General features: G+C 40.0%; 3 protein-coding genes and 1 long non-coding RNA gene across 8 annotated transcripts in view; 2 read left to right on the forward strand and 2 right to left on the reverse strand.

The window, feature by feature from the left end:
- The first annotated feature begins 1,079 nt into the window (after positions 1 to 1,079).
- vap (RAS p21 protein activator vap) lies at positions 1,080 to 8,222 on the forward strand. Its single transcript, XM_088033834.1, has 9 exons — positions 1,080 to 1,763; positions 2,510 to 2,765; positions 5,552 to 5,763; positions 5,813 to 6,115; positions 6,171 to 6,520; positions 6,575 to 6,766; positions 6,816 to 7,014; positions 7,061 to 7,576; positions 7,660 to 8,222. Exons 1-9 carry the CDS (start codon positions 1,284 to 1,286, stop codon positions 7,936 to 7,938), a joined length of 2,787 nt encoding a protein of 928 aa, XP_087889960.1. The 5' UTR covers positions 1,080 to 1,283; the 3' UTR covers positions 7,939 to 8,222.
- Positions 8,144 to 9,019, reverse strand: ksh (transmembrane protein 167A-like protein ksh). Its single transcript, XM_088033835.1, has 3 exons — positions 8,914 to 9,019; positions 8,759 to 8,868; positions 8,144 to 8,712 (listed from the first exon to the last, which is right to left on the reverse strand). The coding sequence occupies exons 1-3, from the start codon at positions 8,914 to 8,916 to the stop codon at positions 8,610 to 8,612; spliced, it is 216 nt and encodes a 71-aa protein (XP_087889961.1). The 5' UTR covers positions 8,917 to 9,019; the 3' UTR covers positions 8,144 to 8,609.
- Positions 9,020 to 9,098: 79 nt separating this feature from the next.
- Positions 9,099 to 11,494, forward strand: LOC148175851 (uncharacterized). The gene is made up of 5 exons (XR_015769897.1): positions 9,099 to 9,452; positions 9,503 to 9,550; positions 9,788 to 9,862; positions 10,073 to 10,129; positions 11,405 to 11,494. It is a non-coding gene; the product is annotated as an uncharacterized LOC148175851 (long non-coding RNA).
- Positions 11,495 to 12,624: 1,130 nt separating this feature from the next.
- Positions 12,625 to 24,225, reverse strand: part of sick (sickie) — an 86,595-nt gene continuing 74,994 nt past the window's right edge. For 3 of the 5 annotated variants that reach the window (XM_088033845.1, XM_088033846.1, XM_088033847.1), the window contains 6 exons: positions 19,843 to 19,926; positions 16,953 to 17,120; positions 14,757 to 15,005; positions 13,991 to 14,706; positions 13,494 to 13,939; positions 12,626 to 13,438 (listed from right to left, as the gene is read on the reverse strand). In XM_088033845.1, coding sequence (XP_087889971.1) covers positions 13,047 to 13,438; positions 13,494 to 13,939; positions 13,991 to 14,706; positions 14,757 to 15,005; positions 16,953 to 17,120; positions 19,843 to 19,926 — 2,055 coding nt within the window. In that variant the 3' untranslated portion in view covers positions 12,626 to 13,046. Of the gene's footprint in view, positions 13,439 to 13,493; positions 13,940 to 13,990; positions 14,707 to 14,756; positions 15,006 to 16,952; positions 17,121 to 19,842; positions 19,927 to 24,225 lie in introns of all 5 variants that reach the window. The other 2 variants (XM_088033844.1, XM_088033843.1) reach the window with 1 other exon arrangement.

Here is a 24,225-nt window from a genome sequence, read left to right on the forward strand (position 1 = left end):
TACGGGAGCAAAATAACTTTAAATATTGCGAAAAACGGCAACACTGTTCAGTTTTTTCGGTAATTATCAGGAGTATAATTTTGTGAACGCAGCAACACTTTGGTAGTTATAGTATATCCGGTGAGAGATTGGGAGATTTCGACAGTTGACATATAGGTTGGCAGCAAATTATGCTACAAAATACACTAAAAACACTAAATTCCAATGGGTTGTCAGTAACTAGGGTTATTTTGTTATTTTAAATTTCGCGCGTATGGTACACTTTTTATTGCGTAGATTTAGTGACTTTTCTGTCATTCAAACTCTCACTGTACGAACTATACAATTATTAATAAATCATGTAATTGATTACTATGGTTTGCAATTAGCTTTGATAACTGGACCTGACCTGACCTGACCTGACTTGACCAGTAAAAGTCACAATAAATCAAGAACCATTTGTTCTCGACTGTTTCCTTCACGTGTCGGTATATTCAGTAAAATTATACATCATTAGAGAAATAAACTCCTCTAGTTTGTGACACACAATAGATTTTTGACTTTTCTAAAAAAAAAAATTGTCATTGTCAGCCACTAGGCAACAATTAATTACTGAATTCTTGAAATGAAATGTTGCCAGATTAATTTTGCGCTTTTGAGCTTAATTTTAAAAGTGCAAAATAACGTTTTGTATCAACATTTAAGGCTTTAAAAACTGTAAGTATGTAAATGTCATCCAAAACATAAACTCTAGTAGAATTTTGTAAACCTTGAATTCATTAAAACGAAAAATTTGTGCAATAATGAGCGCCTCTTTAAGTGGCTTTAGATTTCCAACAAAGCACTCAATAATTGAAAAAAATTAATTTTGTTACTAGCTATTATCTGAAGATTCACGTAGTGAATAGTTGATCCGCCATTTTTTGAACATCCTGTATGTCAACTGTCAAAATCTTTAATTAATTTAAACTTTAATTAATGACTTGTTCGAACAAATAAGACTTGATGATTGGTGAGTTTATTGGGGTGAAGTTGGTAATCGTGGCTCGTTTCGGGCGTCTCTCCCCGTTTTTTACTTCAATGGTTATTTACACGCTTTGACATTGTTGTGGTATCGCCGGCAACACCGCTTTCCTGAGTCATTCCATTCGTTGGAATTTGTCAAAATTATTGAAGTGTTCGTTCCCCTCAGCACAATCCATTTGAGAACGTCAATAAAACCGCACGAGAATTCGACAATGGTGTAGGTTAGTTCCCATTCACCTCTCTTCAGAAGCACTCGGTGATGATTTAAAGTGTCCGAAATGGCCGATTTGATACGTGCAGGCAGCGGTCATGGGGCCGTAATGAAGGACAAATTAGGCTCTCCAAGCACAGGAAGTGAAGACGGCAACGAGCAAGACACCCAAGGGGCTGCCAAAACGGAGCCCGATGAAGTCGATTTGGGGGATTCCGCACCTTTTGCGCCCTCCGAAACGTTGTGGTACCATGGAAGGCTGGATAGGTACCAAGCGGAAGAGCGGCTGTGGTTATCAAATAAGTTAGGGAGTTATCTGGTCAGGGAGAGCGACAGGAAGCCGGGATCTTACGTGTTGAGTTTCCTGGGGAGGACTGGGATGAACCACTTCCGGATTACGGCGGTCTGTGGCGATTTTTATATCGGAGGAAGACAGTTCGTTTCTTTAAATGATCTGGTTGGGTACTACACGGAAAGGAGCGACTTGTTGAAGAGGGAGCGTCTGGTCCACCCCGTGCCGCCCCCAGAACCCGTCAACGACAAAAAGGTGAGTTGGGTGGTTCGTGGATTTAGAAACGTACGTCGGAGCTTAAATATAAATGAGGCATAACGCTCCGTTGTCCGTGATCAATTCATACGAATAAACCACAGAAAATGAAAGGCTCGTGAAGGAGTGTTATTGTTATCACTTCTTGGAGTGGTGACGAGCTCTTGTGGAATGTCGAGAAAAATAGTGCCACTTTCCACGCGTTAAAAATAAGTCGGCGTTTAGTAATCACAGGACGTCCTCTTACTAATTAGTCGTGTCAATCGCCCGAAGAAGTGATTCATCAAAGTTTCTCTTCACTCGTCCCTCGAGTTCTTTGTGACTCAACTCGCTTTAAAATCGTCATTCCAAGAAGCTTCAAATATTTTTAATAAATCCCAGCTGTCGTTGATAATATTGTACGACTTTTACGCTTTTTATTGATAACGTTCAGTGCATTTCCGGTCGATAATGCCGCGTCGTTTCCTACTTTCATATCTCAAAAATGGTAACTTCTACGAAAAATACTACGAGATCTTTTTTGTGGCAAATTTGATGAGGTACAATTTTCATAATAAGTATTTTTGCCATTGGAATCACCAGTGACCAGATATTTGCAAATATTTGTTTTCTTTGACATTTACCACCGCGTAACTTTTTTTACCAGCACACCTATAAATGGGGACTTTTGACATTTTGTTTTGAACAATAAAATGAACGTCCACACAAAAAATCAGTCTTATGGGAATTATTTGCAATTTTTTCAGCGGGTGGTCGCGATCCTCCCTTACACCAAAATGCCGGATACCGACGAGCTAACGTTTAAAAAAGGCGACATCTTCTTCGTCCACAACGACATGGGCAACGGGTGGCTGTGGGTCACAGCTCACAGGACCGGGGAACAAGGGATGATTTTCCGGGAGCTGGTAGAAGATCTGGATGATAGTATCGACCCCAACACTGTCTTTCCGTGGTTCCATCCAAACTGTACCAAAAACGAGGCTGTCGATCTCCTCGTCAAAGGTAGGAATTCGTCTCGTGAAAGTTCCTGTTATAACTACGCATAAAGAAATACCGTGCGGCAATTAATATCGGCGTTATTATGAGTAATTGAATGAACTAACGGGTTACGTAATTTTTTATTGGTTAATTGGTTTCTTGTCGTGGTGCCAAAAAAGGGAAAAAAGGCGCTGATTTATATCAGTGTGGCCGAACTTGACCTTCTACTTATGCTTGAATCTACGTAAAAAAACGTTTTGTTGGGAAACGCGAAGAACAATTTTCTAGAACAATGGTTTGACATTTGGGATCATCATGGGTTGGTCGGAGATTGTCGGTTTCAATAAAATCTTACCATTCAAGGACGTCCTTTCAAATGCTATTGATAGCAAATCTGTCGCATTCAAGTGATAAGATAACGATGCGTGTTTTTATTACAATTATTGGTAGCTCGAGTTCTTTCAATTGATAAGGCCACTTCCAGTTTTTAATCGGATAATAGAAATTTGCGTGTTACTTTATGTCAGGAGTAATTATTGTAATTAGTTTTTCCTTCATTTTGCTGCGTATATTTCCATGGGTTACATTTGTTGTACAAAATTCTAGAGCTTTCCCATTAAAATTAGAATGTTTGGTCCCTCGAGCCGGATTCCCTCAATTCAGGAAGGGGTTAACCTTCCTGGGAAATCGGTTCTAGGAAATCACTATGAAATCAGGAAAAATCGTTAGGAAAACAGGGAGATCAATAGGGAATCACCAGAAAATCAATGGAAATCATTGGGAAATCAGGGGAAGTTGGTCGAAATCATAGGAAGTTAGAAGAAATCAAAAGGAAATCAGGGGAAGTTTTACGAAACTATAAGGAAATCAGGGAAAGTTAGACGAAATCTTAAAGAAATCAGGGGAATTTAGACGAAATTAAAAGGAATTCAGCGGAAGTTAGACCAAGTCACAAAGAAATCGGGGGAAGTTCGTCGAAATCACAAAGAAATTAGTGCAAGTTAGACGAAATGAAAAGGAAATCCGAGGAAATTAGACAAAACCGAAAGGAAATCAGGGAAAGTTAGACGGAATCAAGAGAAAATCAATGGAAATTAGATTAAATCAAAAGGAAATCAGGGGAAATTAGACGAAATCAAAAGGAAATCAGGGGAAGTTTGACGAAGGTACAAAGAAATCAGGGATAGTTAGACGAAATCACAAAGAAATCAGGGGAATTTAGACGAAATGAAAGGGAATTCAAGGGAAGTTAGTCGAAATCTCAAAGAAATCAGTGGAAGTTAGACGAAATGAAAAGGAAATCCGGGGAGGAAATTAGACAAAATAAAAAAGAAATCAAGGAAAGTTAGACGGAATCAAGAGAAAATCAGGGGAAATTAGACTAAATCAAGAGGAAATCAGGGGAAGTTAGACGAAATCACAAAGAAATTAGTGGAAGTTAGACGAAATGAAAAGGAAATCCGAGGAAATTAGACAAAATCAAAAGGAAATCGGGAAAGTTAGACGGAATCAAGAGAAAATCAGGGGAAATTAGACTTAATCAAAAGGGGCGAAAAGTTTGACGAAACTAAAAAGAAATCAGGGATAGTTAGACGAAATCACAAAGAAATCAGGGGAATTTAGACGAAATTAAAAGGAATTCAGAGGAAGTTAGTTGAAATCTCAAAGAAATTAGTGCAAGTTAGACGAAATCAAAAGGAATTCAGGGGAAGTTAGACGAAGTCACAAAGAAATCGGGGGAATTTAGTCGAAATCATAAAGAAATCAGTGGAAGTTAGACGAAATGAAAAGGAAATCCGGGGAAATTAGACAAAATAAAAAGGAAATCAAGGAAAGTTAGACGGAATCAAGAGAAAATCAGGGGAAATTGGACTAAATCAAAAGGAAATCAGGGGAAATTAGACGAAATCAAAAGGAAATCAGGGGAGGTTTGACGAAACTAAAAGGAAATCAGCCAGGATATCAGGGAAAGTTAGACGAAATCACAAAGAAATTAGTGGAAGTTACACGAAATCAAAAGGAAATCAGGGGAAGTTAAACGAAATCACAAAGAAATCAGGGGAATTTAAACAAAATCAAACGGAAATCAGGGGAAGTTGGACGAAATCACAAAGAAATCAGGGGAATATAGACGAAATCAAAGGTAAATAAGGGGAAGTTCGAGAAAACCAAAGGAAATCAGCGAGGAAACTAGGGGAAGTCAGATCTATGCCATTTTTGAGAAGTATTAACTCCTGGATTCCAACTAAAACCCCCATTTCCGATAAATTATTAATAAAACTTCCATTTTAAACCCTCAAATTAATTATTCACAGCATCGCTCTCTTACAATATTAACGATTTACAATAGCAACTCGATTTTACGACACGACTTCCTCGTCCGTGACGCTGCTTTAAGAAAGACCATTCCATCATCTTCTGTTTTCCCATGTCAACAAGTTTTGTCATGAAATTACAATGTTCTGATACAAATCTGAATTGTGGGAACTGGGCTAAAAACGCCCCAATTACAACTAAAACAGATTAATTGAATGCTAATGGCCATGTGAACTTTTCGTCTTTGCGTCACAATTTGAAATTCGTGAAATTTACGTCAGGATATTATTTATCAATTAATTTCGAGCTTTATAATGTTCCAACAAGTTAAGCTTGTTTGTGGGTGCGGAATTTCCGTAGGAAAAAAATTAATCGCCGTGGGGTGTCGAAGAGTGAACGGTAATTGATTTATAGGAGGCGGCAGATGGAACGTTTCAATTTAGTAAATACGTTTTTAAAAATACGGAATGATGAGTGTTTTCTTTGTGGCGCAGCCGGCCCTGGAAGCTTCCTCGTGCGCCCCAGTGACAACTCCCCGGGCGACTACTCGCTGTTTTTCCACATAAACAACCAAATCCAACGCTTCAGGATAGAAAAAAAAGGAGTCCGTTATCTTATGGGGGGAAGAATCTTCGAGTGCTTGGACGCGGTCATCAACAGGTACCGGAAGGAGCAGATCGTCGAAGGCTACACTCTCCAACATCCTGTAAGTTACAGTCGAGCTTCGATAACTCCGATTTTCACACTTTTTCTAGTTGGTCGTGGATGGAAGCAAGCAAGTTGATTGGGTCCCGGACAACCCCAAGGTTAAGTCGGAGGCGGAGAAAATCTACGCCACGTTGCGCGAGTGCCGTGACCAAGCCGGCCTGAAGAAGATGCGTGGAATCAAACATCAAGGTTTCTTACATCGAAAATCCGACAAAGCGACGAAGAAGTGGAAGCTGCTGTACTTCGCGCTGGTGGTCGACGGGACCGACACCCATCTCTACTTGTACGAGAACCCCAAGCGCACGAAGCCCAAGGGGCTCATCGACCTGTCCTGCGCGTATCTCTACCAGGTGCCCCTCAAAAATCACCTCGTTCAGTCCGTAATTTTATTTTTTTTTTCTGTAGGTGCATGATAGCCTGTGGGAGCGCCCCCACTGCCTGCAGATCGTCGAGCGCGCGCTCCCCTGCCTGGCGACGGTCACCCACCTAGCAGCCCCCTCGACGGAAGAGTGTCAGGGTTGGGTGAACGCGCTGAAGCCCCTCTGTGTCCCTCAGTTGAGCCGCGCAACTTGCAAAGTCCCCAGGCTGCGCGAGCTGAGGTGTCTTACTCTCCACATCTTGGATGCTCACCGGTTGCCATTTAAATTAGTGCCACAACCTTACGTTACCGCTCAGTTTAATAACCAAGTTAGGATCGCGCGAACACGGGCCAAGTCCGGTCCTGACCCTGTCTGGGACGAGGAGTTCGTTTTCGAGTGAGTACACCAAGGCGGGGCCATAGGCGGAGCTTAACTCTCTCTCCTTTCCAGTGATGTGCCATGTGATGTAGTTTCGTTTACTTTGACTGTACATAATAAGGGGAAGAGAGGAAAAGACACCGAAGTCGCCGAGCTCACTGTTGATTTGTCAGCGCTCGGCAACGGGGAGGAGAAAGAGGAGTGGTATACACTATCAGGGTTGACGCCCATGGGAGAGTGGGGGTCGCTTAGGTTAAGAACAAGGTGACTAAATCAACCTTCATCCTTCATTCTAATCACAACTCCTCCTTAGATATTTGCACGATTTGGTGATGCCGGCGGAGGAGTACAGCCCCCTTCAGCAACTCCTCCTCCAACCAGGCCTCGCTTCGGTGAAAACCCTCGCGGAGATCTGCCACGCCGATAGAGCCCCCCTCGCCACGGCGCTGTTGCGCGTTTTCAGAGCCGAAGGCCGCGAAACGGAGCTCCTCATCGAACTAAACTCAGCTGAGGTAAACTCCATCCTTCGCCCCTTTAGTCTTCATTGTATTCTTGCAGATTGAGCGCGAGACTGAAACCTCTACTCTGTTCCGAGCCGCGTCGCTCTCCACCACTCTCATGGATCTCTACATGCGAGCAGAGTGTCGCGGTTTCCTCCACGCGGCTGTCTTAGAGACAGTTTTGAGATTGTTAGATAGTAAGCAAAGCGCCGAGTTGAACCCCGCCAAGATGGACTCATTGGACGACGCCTGCAACAACGCGGAGTTTCTTCTGCAGGTGTTGGATCAGGTGGCGCTTAGCATCTTCATGTCAGCGGACGCGTGTCCGAAATCCGTGCGCTATATCTGCGGGTGCCTCCAGAAAGCCGTGGGGGGCAAATGGCTAGATGAGCGCCTCGTCCGCGCCCGAGTAGTCTCTGGTTTTATCTTCCTGAGATTATTGTGCCCTGCGTTGCTCAACCCGCGTCAATTCGGCCTGGTGAGCGAACAACCTTCGCCGTCGGCCACAAGGAGTCTTGTCATGGTGGCGAAGTGTCTTCAGAACCTCGCGAATTTGGTGGAGTTCGGCGGAAAGGTACTGTATTAATCAATGATTAAATCTAAATCTATTACAGTACGAAAAGTGTGGAGTGAACTGAAATAATGTGTTTCTTTCAGGAGCCCTACATGGAGGTGGTGAACCCCTTCATCCTGAAGAACAAAGAGCGCATGGTGGTGTTCCTGGACCACTTATCAAACGTGCCCGACCCCGGGGAGCCCCGCATCATAAGTAAACCTGATACTGCCAAAGAACTAGCGACTTTACATCATATCTGCGTTGCGCATCTCACCGAGTTGCAAGCGGTCGCCAAAGTGAATTCCAACATTAAAACTTTAGTCACAGTCACGGAGATGTTGGCCACGCATAAACAAAAGTATCTCGAGATGATAAGATAGTAGTTTGATCGATTTTTCTCAGTGTCTATTATACCGGGGGTTTCCAAAATTTGCATTTATTTTGTACTTATCGTGATCCATTAGATTTCTCGGGGAGGATGGCATTTCTTTGATTGGTTCCGCCTTGTCCTTTGTAAAAACGAACACCACAGTAGAAAGGTGTGTACACATAGGTCGTGATGTGCTCTTTAGAAATCAAAATCTCTAGACTGTATTATTTTTTATTACAAGACTGTCTTTAACAAAAACGTTAATTCTAAGTCAGTAGCTCGCCTAACGTTAGATAACCAATTCTGTGTCAAATCTGACTATTTATTTACTCCATATAGTACACGCGTAGCCTCATCGAATGTTAAACGTTCTGTTCCTTTAAGTTTATATTTTGTGTGGCTAAGTGTGTATCATACTATACATCATTCTAAGTTGACTGAGACGACTGTAATCGTCACATTAGAATAAGTTAAACTGAAAACCACGCAGCTGTCAAAATTAGCCAAAATTCAAGCAATTCGTTCAGTCTCAGGTGATACTCTAAGAAAAAAACTGTGTGATTTTCAACTTAACAGTAGACCAGTGTATACTATCTCTTCAGTAATATTTATATGTACTTTTATATTAAAACTTTATCCATTTCACCCTATTTTATTGATATGTACAGTTTGTAGACACCTTCACCGGACGAGAATTGAACCAGCCATCAGAAGACACGCCACAGCGACCCATGGAGACTTCCGTTCGCCGATACGAGCGCACTTCCAAAAAGTGCCCAACAGCCTGTAAGTAACCGTGAGATTGATAAGGGGGCGCGGTGCCTACATACCCGACTTTATTCCGGTCCATTATACTAGGGAAAAGCGACCGCAGGTAGGCACAGGTGCAGATTAGAAGGAGCACCACCGTTAGCAAACTTTGGAAGTTGAACAGCGCCGACTGCAAAAGGGGGCTATTTCAGGGGTTAAAAACAAACAAACGTACCATTTTGGACGATTTTAGCTTCTTGGAATCGGAGAAAGTAGGGTTATGTCGGGTTTTAGTAGTGACAGACAGGGGTACCAACTGCGACACTCCTCTTCAGAGGCGGTGTTTTTTAGCCAGTTCTCGGTGTTAGAAGGGTTTAAGGATTTTGAAACGCAACTTTGGGTCTCGTGCGACCTTCAACGGGCTTTCAGGGCGAGTTTACGGTTGTTTTTAAGATCGTGAAGGATTTTCTAGTGACTTTTTTTTGGGTTGGTGGCAATGGTGACCAACTTCACACTTGTCGTTTTCGTCATGGCGTCGAAGCGTGTTACTCGTCATTCAATTCGCGTTTTCTGTATAAAAACAGGTCGTAAACACACTTTGAAGCTTTTCCGGACTCTCAGTTTACAGGTTAGAATCATTGTTTACTAAAGTCGAGTTTTGTTGGTTATAGGATTGGGGGCCTCATGGCCAGAAACCGGTTGAAGGAGAGGATTTCAAAGAATGTACTTATTGATGATTGATCTTTGTGATTGAAAATGGCAGTTTCAGTCTTCGTAAGTTTGTGGAGCCCCCATTTACTCTAAAATAAAACGTCAATTTTTAGGTTTGGCTCCATGTGGTGACCAGGAGGACCAAGACGTGGCTTCTGCAGGTAAAATTATCACTTTATTTATCCTGAGAGCTAACTTCAATTTGTAACAATTTTGTTTTCATGGAATTGTTTTTTTTTCTCACGTTGGTCTAACTGCATGATAACATTTGAACCAATGGGAATAATTTCTGGGACGTCATTGGTTCAAGTGTGATTGGAGAGTGTAGCTGCGACAGCTATGATAATCAACTAGTACTACCAATCTAATTAGTTACTAAAATCGGATTTTGTTCGCAGGTTGGTACCGATGTCAAGGCACCCTTGAAGTAATTTCTCCGTGGCCAGAAAACCGACTTCCACGTGACTGAAGAGGTAAAAATTCTGCTTTTTATGGGGGGCAAGTTAAGTCCCAACCAACAATTGTCACATTTTAACGAAGGGGAAACGTGAAATTTTGTATTTTGTTGGCTTAACTTCCCAGCTATTACGTGTGAACTACTGAGAATTGTCAGTAGTTCAAATGTGATTAAAGTGAATATAGCAATAGTAAGTAACGCAATAACTTCAATTTTGTTGTTTCAGGATTGGAGTGGCCTCATTGCTGGTGACTTCAGGAGTCTAGTGATGTTTCACATCTAGGTAAAAACTTTCGTTTTTTTCAATGGGGCCTAACTTCTGTCTGAATTGTCGCCAACCTTTTTTTATTTGATAAACAAACTCAATTGTGTGTGACCTGAAACTTATTGTACTTTGTAAGGTCTAACTTCACACCATTAACTTTCTATGTTCTCTGCTATCACATTTAAACCATTGAACGCTACAGCAATGGTTCAAATGTGATTGAAGCGAGTGTAGATCCAACAGCGGACTTTCCATGGGGGCTAGCTTCAGTTCGTATTGTTGCCAACTCGCTTTTTCGTATTTTTTGTTGTCGTCTGTCACATTTGAACCACTGATCTGTCTTAAAAGCAGTGTTTCTAATGTGACTGAAGTCAGCCACCGCACTGTTTCTTTTGTTGGCACAACTGTCAATGTTCTCACTTAAACCACCGAGTGTTGGGTGAGTGGTTTAAGTGTGAGTGAAGACCGAGCGACTGGTACAACTAATCGAATTTTTTGTGTTCGCATTGTTCACATTGAAACCACTGAAAACAGTGTAAATGAGTGGTTTCAATGTGAATAAAGCGAGCACGGAACCACTCAACTGGGACTTTTCGGATTTCACTATTGGTCACCATTTTCACATGCGAACCACTGAGTTAGTGGGGTCAGTGGTTAGCATGTGAGAGAGGAGAGTTTGGTGACGATCACTGAAACCACTGAAAGAAAGTGGTTTCAATGTGAATAGCGCGAGCTTGGAACCACGCAAGTGGGACTTCGGGGGACTTTTGTTTGTGCTGTTCTCCCTTATCACATGCGAACCACTGAGTAAGATGGTTGCAGTGGTTAGCATGTGATCGCGGAGAGTCTGGTGATGGAACCGCTGCAGTTTTTTTCTTGTCCAATGTTAAGAATGGGGATTTTTAGGGTAAGTTGGCCAGAATTTCACCCCAATGTTTTGTTTGTCGGGTGTTCTTCACTATCACATGCGAACCACTGAGCTGTTCGGATTTAGTGGTTAGCATGTGATGGAGGAGAGTATGGTGATGTAACTGCTGGTTGGTTGTAAGTGGTCCACTCATCATTTAAATTTCACTATGATCACATTTAAACCACTGAAAGATTCTAATATTAGTGGTTTCAATGTGAACAGATTGAAGTTTATTGTGACATCGATGAATCTGGGGAAAAAAGTGTTGGTGTAGTTTGGGTGGTAAGCTTGGAGCACTATAAACAGTGCTACCAACTGGTGAAAATAATGCGAGCTTCTTTTCGTAGTCTAATCACTAATTTATGCTTTGGTTTTTGTTACAGGACCCAAACAATGGTGGACTTCAGCTACTGGTTCCTAATTACGATTTGCTAATTAGTTGTAAATTAGTAATAAAAAGTTTGATTGAATAAGTTTGTTTTTTTAATTTGATGTTTTCCTTTCTGTTATTAGGAGTACATGAGCTAAAACATATCACGTGCGAGAGGAGGTGTTTGGAGATCTCTTGTGATCCTGATACCAAATCCAAAATTTCATAAAATCTGCGAAATATTTGACGAAATTTTATTTTGGGGTATCAGGAGCATATGCTGTGCGAGGAGGTCTTTGAGACCTCGGCGACTTCCTATGATCCTGATACCAAATCGACTCTGCAAAATTTCATCAAATTTGAGAAAAATTTGATCAAAATTCATTTTGGGGGTATCAGGAGCACATAATGTGCGAGGAGGTCTTTGAGACCTCGGTGACTTCCTATGATCCTGGTAGGAAATCCAGTTTTCTAAAATTGATGAAATCTGCGAAAATTTGATAAAAATTCATTTTAGAGTATCAGGAGTATATGAGGTGCGAGGAGGTCTTTGAGACCTCGGTGACTTCCTATGATCCTGGTAGGAAATCCAGTTTTCTAAAATTGATGAAATCTGCGAAAATTTGATAAAAATTCATTTTAGAGTATCAGGAGTATATGAGGTGCGAGGAGGTCTTTGAGACCTCGGTGACTTCCTATGATCCTGGTAGCAAATCGAGTTTTCGAAAATTAATGAAATCTGCGAAAATTTGATGAAAATTCACTTTGGGGTATCAGGATTATATAATGTGCGAGGAGGTCTTTGAGTCCTCGGCGACTTCCTATGATCCTGGTACCAAGTCGAGTTCGCGAAATTGAAAGAAATCTTCGAAAAATTTGACGAAAATTCACTTTGGGGTATCAGGATCATATGACGTGCGAGGAGGTCTCGAGATCCTGGCGACTTCCTTTGCTCCTGGTATGAAATCCAATCTGCAAAATGATATGAAATCGAAAAATTTGAGGAAACTTTAATTTTTATCAGGATCATATGATGTGCGAGGAGGTCTTCGAAGCCAAAAAAGGCGCCAAATTTGAAATGGGAAACAGGAGCAGGAGACTTCATTTTTGATGTGTTTAGGAGGTATTTAAAGCGAAAAAAGGCGCCAAATTCAAATTGGGAGTAGTAACAGGAGACACTGGCCAGTTTTTTTGAAATAATTTATTGGCAATTTACAATTTGTATAAAAGTTATTAAAACATTTTACATTATAAATACAATAAACATAGGCATAGAAAATTTCCTTCTGTATAAATGTATAATATAAATAACATATTTACATAATTGGTTATTTGACCAGAAATACTCATTGAAAACACAGACAAACTAAGAAATATACAGACTGTTCTAAAAAACCTCTATAAACAACTGTGTATATTTCTTAAGTAAACAAAGACAACAAATAGCATCGTAACATTAAAATACAAGTAAAAACGGTGAAGCACTTTGTTATAGTCATTAGGTATCCATGCTGCTGTCAAAACAAAAAAAATCCCTAATTTTATAAAAACTGTTCATTTTTGATCGTCCCCGATTTTGATTTCTGCCTCGAAAAATAAATCTCTGAACACCGAACAGTTTGTATAAAACCTCGCCAAAACTTTGATTATCGCAATTAAGAAACACTTTCGGTTCCTACGTTACTTCCATGCGTCAAATTCGAATCTAAACTGTTACAATCGGAATCATTAGAATGCGGACTCGAATAATTCGCCGCTTCCTGCAGCCGCATCAGCATGTTCAAAAGAGGATCACCTTCGTTTTCGGTTTGGGCGGCGGGTCCGCTCTCCAAACCCACGTCCTTGGCAGTGATCGTTGTAAGTCCTTGGGGCGGCGCCCCTGGCCAGGGATACGTATCCAGGACGAATTGCGCGGGGTCTGTCCAGGCGGCGCGACGCCCGTACAGTTGAAGGCCTTCGCGCGCCGCCTCCCGGAGGTAGGGGGCCAGGGAGTAGTTCCAGACGTCGGCGAACCACGCGCGGGCGGCGTCCAGCTCCAAGGGGCAACCTGGAGGGAGAAAAATAATAAAATTGAAGGTGTTAGACGGAGGAGGACGACTCACTTAAGAAGAGCCGGGGGCCTATGGCGACGTCCCCCGAGCTGTGTGTCTCTAAGAACGCGTTGAGATGCTGCCAAACGCGCGGTAGCCATCCAAGAATCGCCGCCAATTCGGGTTGGAGTCCCTGTTCGAGCTCCAACGTGGCTAGCCTTCTTCGGAGGACCCGCCCCAGCAGCCCCCGAGCTGGTTCCATGTGGGGCGCAACCAACACCCATCGGAAACCGTGCTGGAGTTGTAAACTCGTCGCCGAGCACGCCGATTGCGCCATTGTTCCCAGAAGACAAGGCAAATTGCGAGGTAACGACCCCAAAGCGTCCGCCAAGGGCCCCGCTTTGTGTAAATTATCCAAGACGACCACACAAGGCAACACGTTGTTGTCTCCAGCAGCCGCTTGCTCGCTCAAATGCGCCAAATACTGGCGGAGTTCCTTCCCGGATTTGTTGTCCACGCTAGAAAATTCAATCAGTTTGGTCCTTGGAGGAGACGGTTTGGATACTCACTTGAACGTGGCGACGGCTTCGGCGGGGTCGCGCCCCAAAGACTGCGCGTGGAACTCCGCAAGTCTCGTCGCTAAATGCGTCTTTCCGGTGCCCGGAGCCCCACACAGGACGAGTCTCCGGTGCTCCGCCAACAACGACACCAGTCTTTGGGCGACTCCTTTGGGAATCAGCGCTTCGAAAGCTAAGGCAGCGACAGGTTGCAAGACGACGTGGAGGGTGGCGATCCGCCCTACGGCGTAACCGACGGGTAGCAAGTCCGGGGGCCCCGAATCCGGTTTCCGTTCGGCTTCCCCAAGTTTGTAACTCGCGATGGAGTCACTTCCTAGACCCAGACCTCCTCCGGGGTCCAACCTCGCCACGTGCTGCTTGAAGGCTCTTCGCACGGTGTTGTCCAACTGAGCCCAATTGCACGCAGACCCAATACTCGCGTGCGCGATCGCGATTTCCGTCGTGGCGTTGTCCCCAATTCCGTCGTAACTGTAGTGCTCCGCATAGTACTTCTCGAAGCTGTGGGGCTGCCCTAGGTACACACTTATGGTAACTTTCTTTCCATCAGGCTCGGGCTCGGGCGGCGCCTCCTCCGTCGGTATCAGGTCACTTAGGGCGTCTATACTATTCGTACTCCTCGTCTCGCTCAAATCCGCGGGTAAATTCGTCGCGCCATTCACCATCCTCTGCAAACGTTCGTTGTTTTGCTTCAAACTCAACATTTCGCTCTGGAAAAAACAGTTAGTTTTACGCGCTTATGACACAAAATACAACGTACTCTCATTTTCATCACAGTATCTTTCAAACTTTCCAGCTGATGGGCGGAACTTAAGGCTTCCAGCCGGATGTCGGTAAGAACGAGATCTTTTTCCCGGAGTTGCTTCTGGAGTTCGGCGACTTCCTGGCCGGCGTCGGTGGGGGCGGGCGGGGGTGGACTGTGCTGGCGTTCGTTCTCGCCTTCGCTTTGGCATTGGACTTTCGATACTTTGGCGTTGCGGGAAAAGGCCTTCGTGAACGAGCTACGTAACTGAAAACCAGAGAAAGAGTTAGTCAGTGGTACCAACAGAATTCAAATACGGAGGTCTCCGTAATTAATAATTAGTTTTTCCTTTATTTTGAAGGACTTTTCGCGTGCATTTTCATGGGGTTTCCTCAAATGCTGCGTATATTCTAGGGGTTACTTTAATTGTATAAAATTTTTGAGTTTTTTCATTAACATTAGAATGTTTGGTCCCTCGAGCCGGATTCCCTAATTCAAAATTCCAACTAAATATCCATTCCCGATGAATTACACTGGCCGACAAAAAACATGTCTTGATAAAAATTATTATATATGTAATTTTGATCAGAGAACACGATGGAGACCTTGAAATTTTTCCAGGACGTCTAGTTTTAGAGACATAAAAAAACTGCTAATTTGAGGGCATCTAAAATCATCTCAAGATGACAAAATATTATGAAAATCGGTAAAACCGTTCTTGAAAAATAAAGATTTTATGGTAAAATTTCCGGAACTAGATATACATTTCTGTCGTTTTCATTCACCAAACCATCTGGTAGTCTTAGTTTTAAATAAAAATAATTTTTTGATAAAGAAAAAAGAAAATTATGTAAGGTGATTTGGAGTAATATGGGACGCCGGGTAAGACCGAACGAGGCTCCCCATGCAGGTAGCAAAAGATTTATAGTGGGCTGTCCACGTTTCAAGTCATCATACTTTTTTGCCTGCTATTCTAATAAAAAGTTTTTTGTGTCAGAATTAATGTATTTTGTTTTTTTTTTGTGCAACGTTTCTTGATTCGTTCCCTTCAGATTAGATTTATTTAAATGAGTACCTGAAAACTTAAGTAACCTTTGTACAATGTGTCTTTGTAACTTTGATGTCAAATTTATGATTCCTTAAATTTAGTTAAAATTGATCCAAATTTCTATTTAATTGAGACTGAGAACTTTAAACTAGTCTAAATTACGTTCGATGATCCTGACTCAGATTACAGTTGTCATAGATCACAGTAACAATGACAAGATACTAAAAAACACGTAATTAAAAAATAAAACACTTTTGTTACACTTATTTTTTACTTTTCTTTTCGACTCTTTTCGGAAAATCTTGATACTGACAGTGATGAGCATGATGACAAAAATTTGGGTGTTTTTTAGCATACCAAAAACAAAAACAATTTTTTTTTCAATTCTATAAAAAAAATCGAAATAAGGTAAGTTGGGGTAAATTTTTTTTATAAAAATTTCATTTTTTGTCATTTTTTGAATATTATTATAATAAATTGATAAGAATTTGCACATAATTATGAGTATCAGTGTAACAAAAACATACCGTTTTTGAGATAACTAGACAAGAAAAAGTTTTTTTCTTTTTTTGCTACTTCTCTAAAATTTCCTAATAAATGTTTTGACTAGAAATAAGTGATTATCTTGAGTTTTTATATAATATCTCAAAAACGGGGTTCCCAGAGAATTTTCAAAGTCACCATCGCCGACGACAAAAATTGTGTTGACTAGTGTTATCTAACGGAAAATCGCGCAATCTCTTTAATTTATGTACAATTAAAAAATTCCCCCAAATCGGCCGTTTCCATCTAAAATATGTGAATAGCCGGAAGCGTCCGAACCTAGATAATTAGCCACATTTTTATCGATCAAGCTAACGAACTTTCAAACATGCGTATCGATACAAAAAATCCTAATAATAGTTATTAGCACGACAAACATCTAAATATAATGTATTCTGGACATGATTGCTTTATTAAAAGCGTTAATGATTCCAGAAATCGCCAACAAGAACATGAAAAGTTACGACAGTACGTTGCTTGCATTACAATCTACATCATGCCAACATTAAAAACGGCGGCAAACAAAAAGGTTTTACCCGTTTTTTCCACATTTCACATGCGTACAGTTCCTGCGATCATTTCATTGTCATTCTTTTATAAAACAAGTTAGTTAATTGACTTACCCATCCCTTTTTCTTTTTCTTTTCGTGCTTGTCAAGGCTACAGGCGGATGACAAACTTGACACGCTGTCCGATGATGGTTGGCGTGCTAATCCTGTTCCAATTCCTGCTTGTATCGATTGGGCTCTCAAGGCTTCCATTGCGGTCTTCAATTCCGTCAATTCGGAGTCCTAGAAGAAAACTGAGAGATAAAGGAAAGGTTCGCGTTCAGTGCTTTGAGGCACGGCCAATCTCCTTGTGCGGGAGAGGAAATTATAGCTTGCTAAGAGGTTATTTGAGTATGCAACTGTAGCCGATGTGAATTATTCGTGTAATTGCTAACATTAGGTACTACTGTGCGTTCGACGTTGCGAAATTAGTGGGTGGAGTATGAAAGATGGCGTAATTCGTTTGTGGGGGATGGAGAGTGCCTGGAGCAGACTTTGGCCGGATTTCCACAATTGAACATGATAAAGGACACCTTGGGAAAACAAAGCTTAGAAAAATTTACTTTCTGATGTGTCATTTCTCCTGTATAAGAGGTTCAAATTTTAGGCCTAGCAGTTTTTTTTTTAATTGACTGGTAGTCAGCAGCAAAAAAATGAGCTAATGGAATTTCGAAAAATCTAAGAACAAATTCTTAACTAAAAAATTGCGAGAAAAACGATGGCGAAAACCGTTTCAATCGATCTGTCGTAGTTTCTGAGATATTGAGCAAAAATGTTTTCGAACCTTCAAAAATTTGACCCTCTGGCGACAAACCAAAATTTTCAAGCCTTCTAACTCAGTTATTTGTTGACGGACGAGAAAAATAAGGATAGTTTTGGATTCAGCGCGATGTTCTGCGTAAAATGAGTTCATATAGCTCAAGTTTCCTTACCAAATAACCGAGATATCGAAAAAATTAGATTTTCAGAGGGTGTTTTTAGGGTTATTTTCAAGAAGCTGTTTCGGGGCGAAAAATGCGTTTGGTACCATTGAATTCCATATCGATCGAAAGAGCAGCTCGAGTTCTATAAACTGGCCAAATCTCAGATCGATTGGGCAAGTAGTTTGCGAGGGGCGAGCAAAAAACGAAAAATTGAAAAATTTGTATCGATTGAGTCGCAAAATTTTTGTGACCCAAAAAATTGACCATCGAATTTTCGACTTTTGAGGACGTATTCTAAAGTAAAATGAGCCGAGAAAAACGCTGGTGAAAACCGTTTAAAAAAATCTCTTGTAGTTTCGGAGATATCGAGCATTGAAAATTTTCCAATCCAAAATTCAATATCCGAAATTTTGATCGCTCATAACTCAGTTACTTTTAGACCCATCTTAACGAATCTTACTTTTTTGGATTCTACGTGAAATTCTGCGTAAAATGAGCGCCAATACTTTAATATTGCTGCATAAATAAGCGAGATATCGACCGTGTCTGAATTAAAGACCGAAAAGCAGCTAAATTTCATAGTGAAAAAAATAAAATTTAGAATTCGAACTGTCGAAGATCGATTTCTAAGGTAAAAAATTGCGAGGAAAACTATTCCGAAAACGGTTTCCTAATATTTGGCTTGATTTCGGAGATATCGAGCAAAATCGTTTTCGAACCTCCAAAATTTTGACCCTCTGGCGACTACCCGAAATTTCAAACGCTTCTAACTCAGCTATTTGTTGACGGACGAGAAAAATAAGGGTATTTTCGGATGCAGCGCGAAATTCTGCGTAAAATGAGTCCATATAACTTAAATTTCCGTAACAAATAACCGAAATATCGACGGAATTTGATTTTCAGAGAGTGTTTTTAGGGTCAATTTCAAGGAGCTATTTCGGAGCGAAAACTGCGTTTAATATTATCGAATTTTATATCGATCGAAAGAGGAGCTCTAGATCTATCAAGTGGCCAAATCTCAGATCGATAGGGCAAGTAGTTTACTAGGAGCGATCGAAAAACGAAAAATTATAAAAATTTTCATCGATTGAGTCGCAAAATTTTTTTGCCCAAAAATTGACTATCGAATTTTCGACTTTTGAGGGCGTTTTCCAAAGTAAAATGAGCCGAGAAAAATGCTGGTGAAAACCGTTTCAAAAAATCTCTTGGAGTTTCAGAGATATCGAGCGTTGAAAATTTTCCAATCCAAAATTCAATATCCGAAACATTGATCGCTCATAACACAGTTATTTTTGAACCGATCTTAACTAATCTTACCTTTTTGGATTCCACGTGAAATTCTGCGTAAAATGAGCACCAATACTTTAATATTGCTTTATAAATAAGCGAGATATCGACCGAGTCTGAATTAAAGAACGAAAGGCAGCTACTTCTACATTGAAAAAATAAAAATTTCACATTCGAACTATCGAAAATCCATTTTTAAGCTAAAAAATCGCCAGAAAACTGATTGCCAAAAGGGTTTCTTAATATTTGGCTTAATTTCGAAGATATCGAGAAGAATTGTTTCCGGGGCTTCAAAATTTTGGCCCTCTGGCCACAACCCGAAATTTCAAATGCGGACGACAAAAATAAGGGTAGTTTTGAATTCAGCGCAAAATTCTGCGTAAAATAAGCCCAAATAACGCAAGTTTGCTCCAAAAATAAGCGAGACTCGTCCTAACTAGATTTGAAAAAACTAAATCCAAAGGCAAAACTCGAAATTACAAATCCAAAATTGTAGATTTTGGAAAAATTTGAATATTTCTCCCGACCTCTCGGTCTTCGCCTTTGGAATTTGACACGCTTAAACTTTGACCTATTTACAAAACAATTAGAAAAAACTGTCCAAATATTATGTCACTTTATTGAGAGCCAGCAGCAGCTGCGTTCGTCACTAAAATTTTGTTGTTTATAGGTCACCACTTATGGCGTCTTTTATTGTCCTTGACTTAATTTTCCTCCTAGTTTCTTTCTTTTATTTATACCAATTTGTCTCTTACCTTTTTCTCCGCCGTCGCCGTCAAATGCTGCAGCCTCTGCGTCATCGACGACAGACTTTGTTCGAAAGCCGAAACCACATGCGCCTGTAACAGATAAAAGAATCCCCCATTTAACTAGACCATCTGGAACTGTACAAATTTAGCTAAACCAAAATGTGAGAAATGCAATAAGTGGCTTCTATCTGTTGAAATATGATACGTGGGTGGACAAGTTACGAAACAACAGTCAAGGAGAAAAACAAATTAACTAGTGTGTCCATAATTATTTCATAACTGATTAGCTGCGGATATTTCCCAACAAAACGATTAAAAAAAAACAAAGTGAAGCGTCACTGGTGACAATAAACCACAACCTGTTATATTCAGTGTTTTAATAAACTCGGATTAGTTCCGCCTGGTAATTTATATGGGTTGGGCTGGCCACCAAAGCTGTTCCAATAAAACGGAATTGATTTGTGGCACGCGCTTAATCATATAGGCAAGGCATTAAAGTGTCCGATTTTTAGAGCCACCGGGTATCATCCACGGTCCGCTAAAACTGATATAGCATTGACCTATGAAAACTGGCATAACCTACTTAAGTTACTTAAGTTAAGTAGGAGGAACAATAGTTGCTCAGTACTTTATACTTTAGTCTGAAGAAACTGAGAAAAAACTGACTCAGTTGCGAAATGTGCTTCTAAAATTTGTTAAACATCGATTCTACCCACGCGAGAATTTTTAATCAACCGATTTAAATTCAAACACTTGGAGGATACGTACGATTAATAATGAATTAAAGACGTGAGATGAGAATTGAACGAGACTCTAAAATCCAAACTGTTTCATTTCTGTTCAAGGCTGCCACAATTTATTCCCGAGCGAACCGAATAAATTATCATATTACAAGATATGTACACAGTGGCCGAAAAAAAAAACGCGAAAACAAACATGAATCTATCTGTCATTGTAACGTAATTAGTTGGTTTAAAAATAGAGCCGCACCTTTGTGTTGGTAAACAAAACACGCCCCTGTCGTATATACAGGGGTTGCATTTTATGCATGACATGCAAGAATGCCTTGTTGTTCGAAGATGATGCATGCAACTTGAAAGTATTAATTAAACACCGAACGTGTTTATTATGCCCGACACGCAACGGTTACATTATAAAGTTGTATTCACTGTACCTTTTATGAGGTTTGGATTTTTTTAGGGTTGGTGCTAACGTACTGTTTTAATCACTCTAATTGATTGAGTGCGGACTACCACAATTTGCAAATTTTATTGGTTTTTAATTCAAAAAATTAACATTTTAATAAATGCCTGTAAGTTTAGTAATTTTAACGGTACAACAATTAAATTTGCGGAGGTTACGACTCTTGATTTATTTATTAACTGTGGCAAACGACAAAATTCTAGAGCAATGAAGTCAAATTCTAGAAATTTTTATGTCTAGAGCAAACCAAAAAAATCAACATTTTTGTAAATTCCTGTAACTTTAATAATTTTAAGGGTACAACAATGAAATTTGGAGAGGTTACTAATCTTGATTTACTTATTAACTGTGGCAAACGACAAAATTCTAGAGCAATAAAGTCAAATTCTAGAATTTTATATTTTTAGAACGAACCAAAAAAATGAACATTTTAATAAATGCCTGTAAGTTTAGTAATTTTAAGGGTACAACAATAAAATTTGGGGAGGTTACTACTCTTGATTTACTTATCAACTGTGGCAAACGACAAAATTCTAGAGAAATAGAGTCAAATTCTAGAATTTTTTATTTTTAGAGCAAACCAAAAAAATCAACATTTTTATAAATTCCTGTAACTTTAATAATTTTAAGGGTACAACAATGAAATTTGGGGAGGTTACTACTCTTGATTTACTTATTAACTGCGGCAAACGACAAAATTCTAGAGCAATGGAGTCAAAATCTAGCAATTTTTATGTTTAGAGCAAACTAAAAAAATCAACATTTTAATAAATGCCTGTAACTTTAGTAATTTTAAGAGTACAACAACGAAATTTACAAAGGTAACTACTCATGATTTACTTATTAACTCTGGCAAACGACAAAATTCTAGAGCAATAAAGTCAAATTCTAGAATTTTTTATTTTTAGAGCAAACCAAAAAATCAACATTTTTATAAATTTCTGTAACTTTAGTAATTTTATAGGTACAACAACGTATTATGGGGAGGTTACTACTGTTGACATGCTTATTAAAGTGACAAACGATAAAATCATATTTTTGGATTCTGCGTGAAATTCAACGTAAAATGAGACCAAATAACGCAAGTTTTCTCCAAAAATGAGCGAGATAAAGTCCAAATTAGATTTGAAAAAATTAAATCCAAAGGCAAAACTCGACGGTTTTAATCACTCTAATTGGTTGAGTGTTAACTACCACAATTTGCAAATTTTATTGGATTTTAATTCAAAGCTCAATAGTCGTGATAGTGTTAATAATATGTCTCACTTAAGATGATGTATGCTACGTTTACGGCTAATTGGGTTAAATTTAAATTGTTATCAGGGGTCAACGAGCCTCTGGTTATATTTATCTTTGACTCGAGTCATTTAAAATTTGACTACTCCGCTCAAAACCCTTTCAACTTTTAACTAAAAACCATAAAAATCCGTTTGTTTCGCCGCCGCGAATTTGTAACTGTTTCCACATTCTCCCATGACAGAAGCAGATAATTTTAACCCATAAATCTCCCATCTAGTTCAGGTCGTAAATTAACCGTTGCAAACCAGCACCACCCTCAAATCTCAAAGTTGCCTTGTTATTGTACGTTGACTTGACCATCGGCTTTGCACCAGCTGCCGAGGCACGTTCTCAAGAAAAAGTATAATAAAATTTTATGCGATACTTTGTGCACGGTGGTCATGGCTCATATCTTCTATTTGATTTCTCAGAACGCGCAATTTAAAAATCGCGTTTTCGCGTTGCTATTGATTGAGTTATGTATACGAGTTTTTACAGGTTCCACTATCAATAAATCAAAATCGGTAATGTTATCATAAAACCCACAGCGACATTTGTGAGTAATTACAACTGATTCTCGGGTTGTCGCTCGGAATTTGTACTGACTGGGATTGGTTAATTAATTATTAATTTTCTTGGCGGCAGGAAAGACCCGAGGCTGAGCGGCGAAATGCTTTGAAAATCGCGTCGGAAATTGAAAAACCGTTTCCTTCCAAAAAAAATCCCAAATTAAATAAATAAAATTAAAGGGCACGGAAAAGCGAGGTCCACGAAAAAACCGAGATCCACCGATATCCGAGGGCCACCTAGTTAATTATTAATTTTGTTGGCGGCAGGAAAGACAAAGCGGCGAAATGCTTTGAAAATTGCGGAAATTAAAAAACCGTTTAATTACAAAATTAATAATCGCGATTTCTGCGAAAAAAATTTGCAACTGCTCCTATCAACGACGATGACATTTTGACCCAAACAAGTGTTCGGATTCGCAACAGCAGTCATAAATTACCACCAAATCCATCAATTTCCCAGGTACGATGACAAATGACAAGACCCGGTCATAAACTTCCCGTTGTTTATGACCACACATAGAAACAATTATTTTCTCACAACGAGCCGGAACATTCCATTGTCGCACATGTGTCGTAATTTTTTTTTCTTATTTTCAACGGAAGTTTACGAGCTGAAAATCGTATTTATCGGCAGCAGCTGTTTCGTGTAATTAATGAAGCACCTGACCATTAAGATGGTTGTTCTGATGGTCATGGGCGCTCAAACGCACGCGACATAAAAAAACCATGGTAAAGTTTTAGGTCTTGTTGTACCTCTGTGGGTTCATAAACAATGATATTTTCAACAGGTGTTGCATCTACAACCTACGTTGCATTTTTTCGATAAATTGTTGCAAAATCTGAGTGGAGGCGCAATCGTGGCCTTGTGCTCATCGATCGATTTATGCAATAAGATTTTAAAAACGTGTCTAATTAATTCAAGGATGAAATATTTTTTGGGGTCTTTTTTCCACGCCCTTGAGGGTGATGACTAATGAACCGGAACACACATAGGAAATTTTTTTGACAGGATTAGAGGAGCACGCAAGGATAATTGAGGTACGACGTGAAAGCTTGAATTGTAATCTCGTGTAATTATAGGATGTGGAAGTCGGTGCCTGTCAAAGGTGGAAATTGGTCGAAAATTTCTTTTTTTTTTCACGTCGTCAATTACTTACAATGTTTCATAAGTTTGAGGTAACGAAAGCAGCACAGTAATGTGTGGGTTTATAATGAATTGTTCAACGGTTTGAGGCGAATTTCCAATCAATTTTCAATCAATCTTTGCTTATCTCGGTCTGAAAGTCCAGTTATTTCGAACAATTTTTATGAAAGTTTGTTTAACTCTACTAAATTTAAT

The sequence above is a fragment of the Gnatocerus cornutus genome, chromosome 4, assembly GCF_029298725.1.
Source record: "Gnatocerus cornutus isolate USDA-ARS CGAHR chromosome 4, icGnaCorn1.1, whole genome shotgun sequence".
NCBI classification, from domain to species: Eukaryota; Metazoa; Arthropoda; class Insecta; order Coleoptera; family Tenebrionidae; genus Gnatocerus; species Gnatocerus cornutus.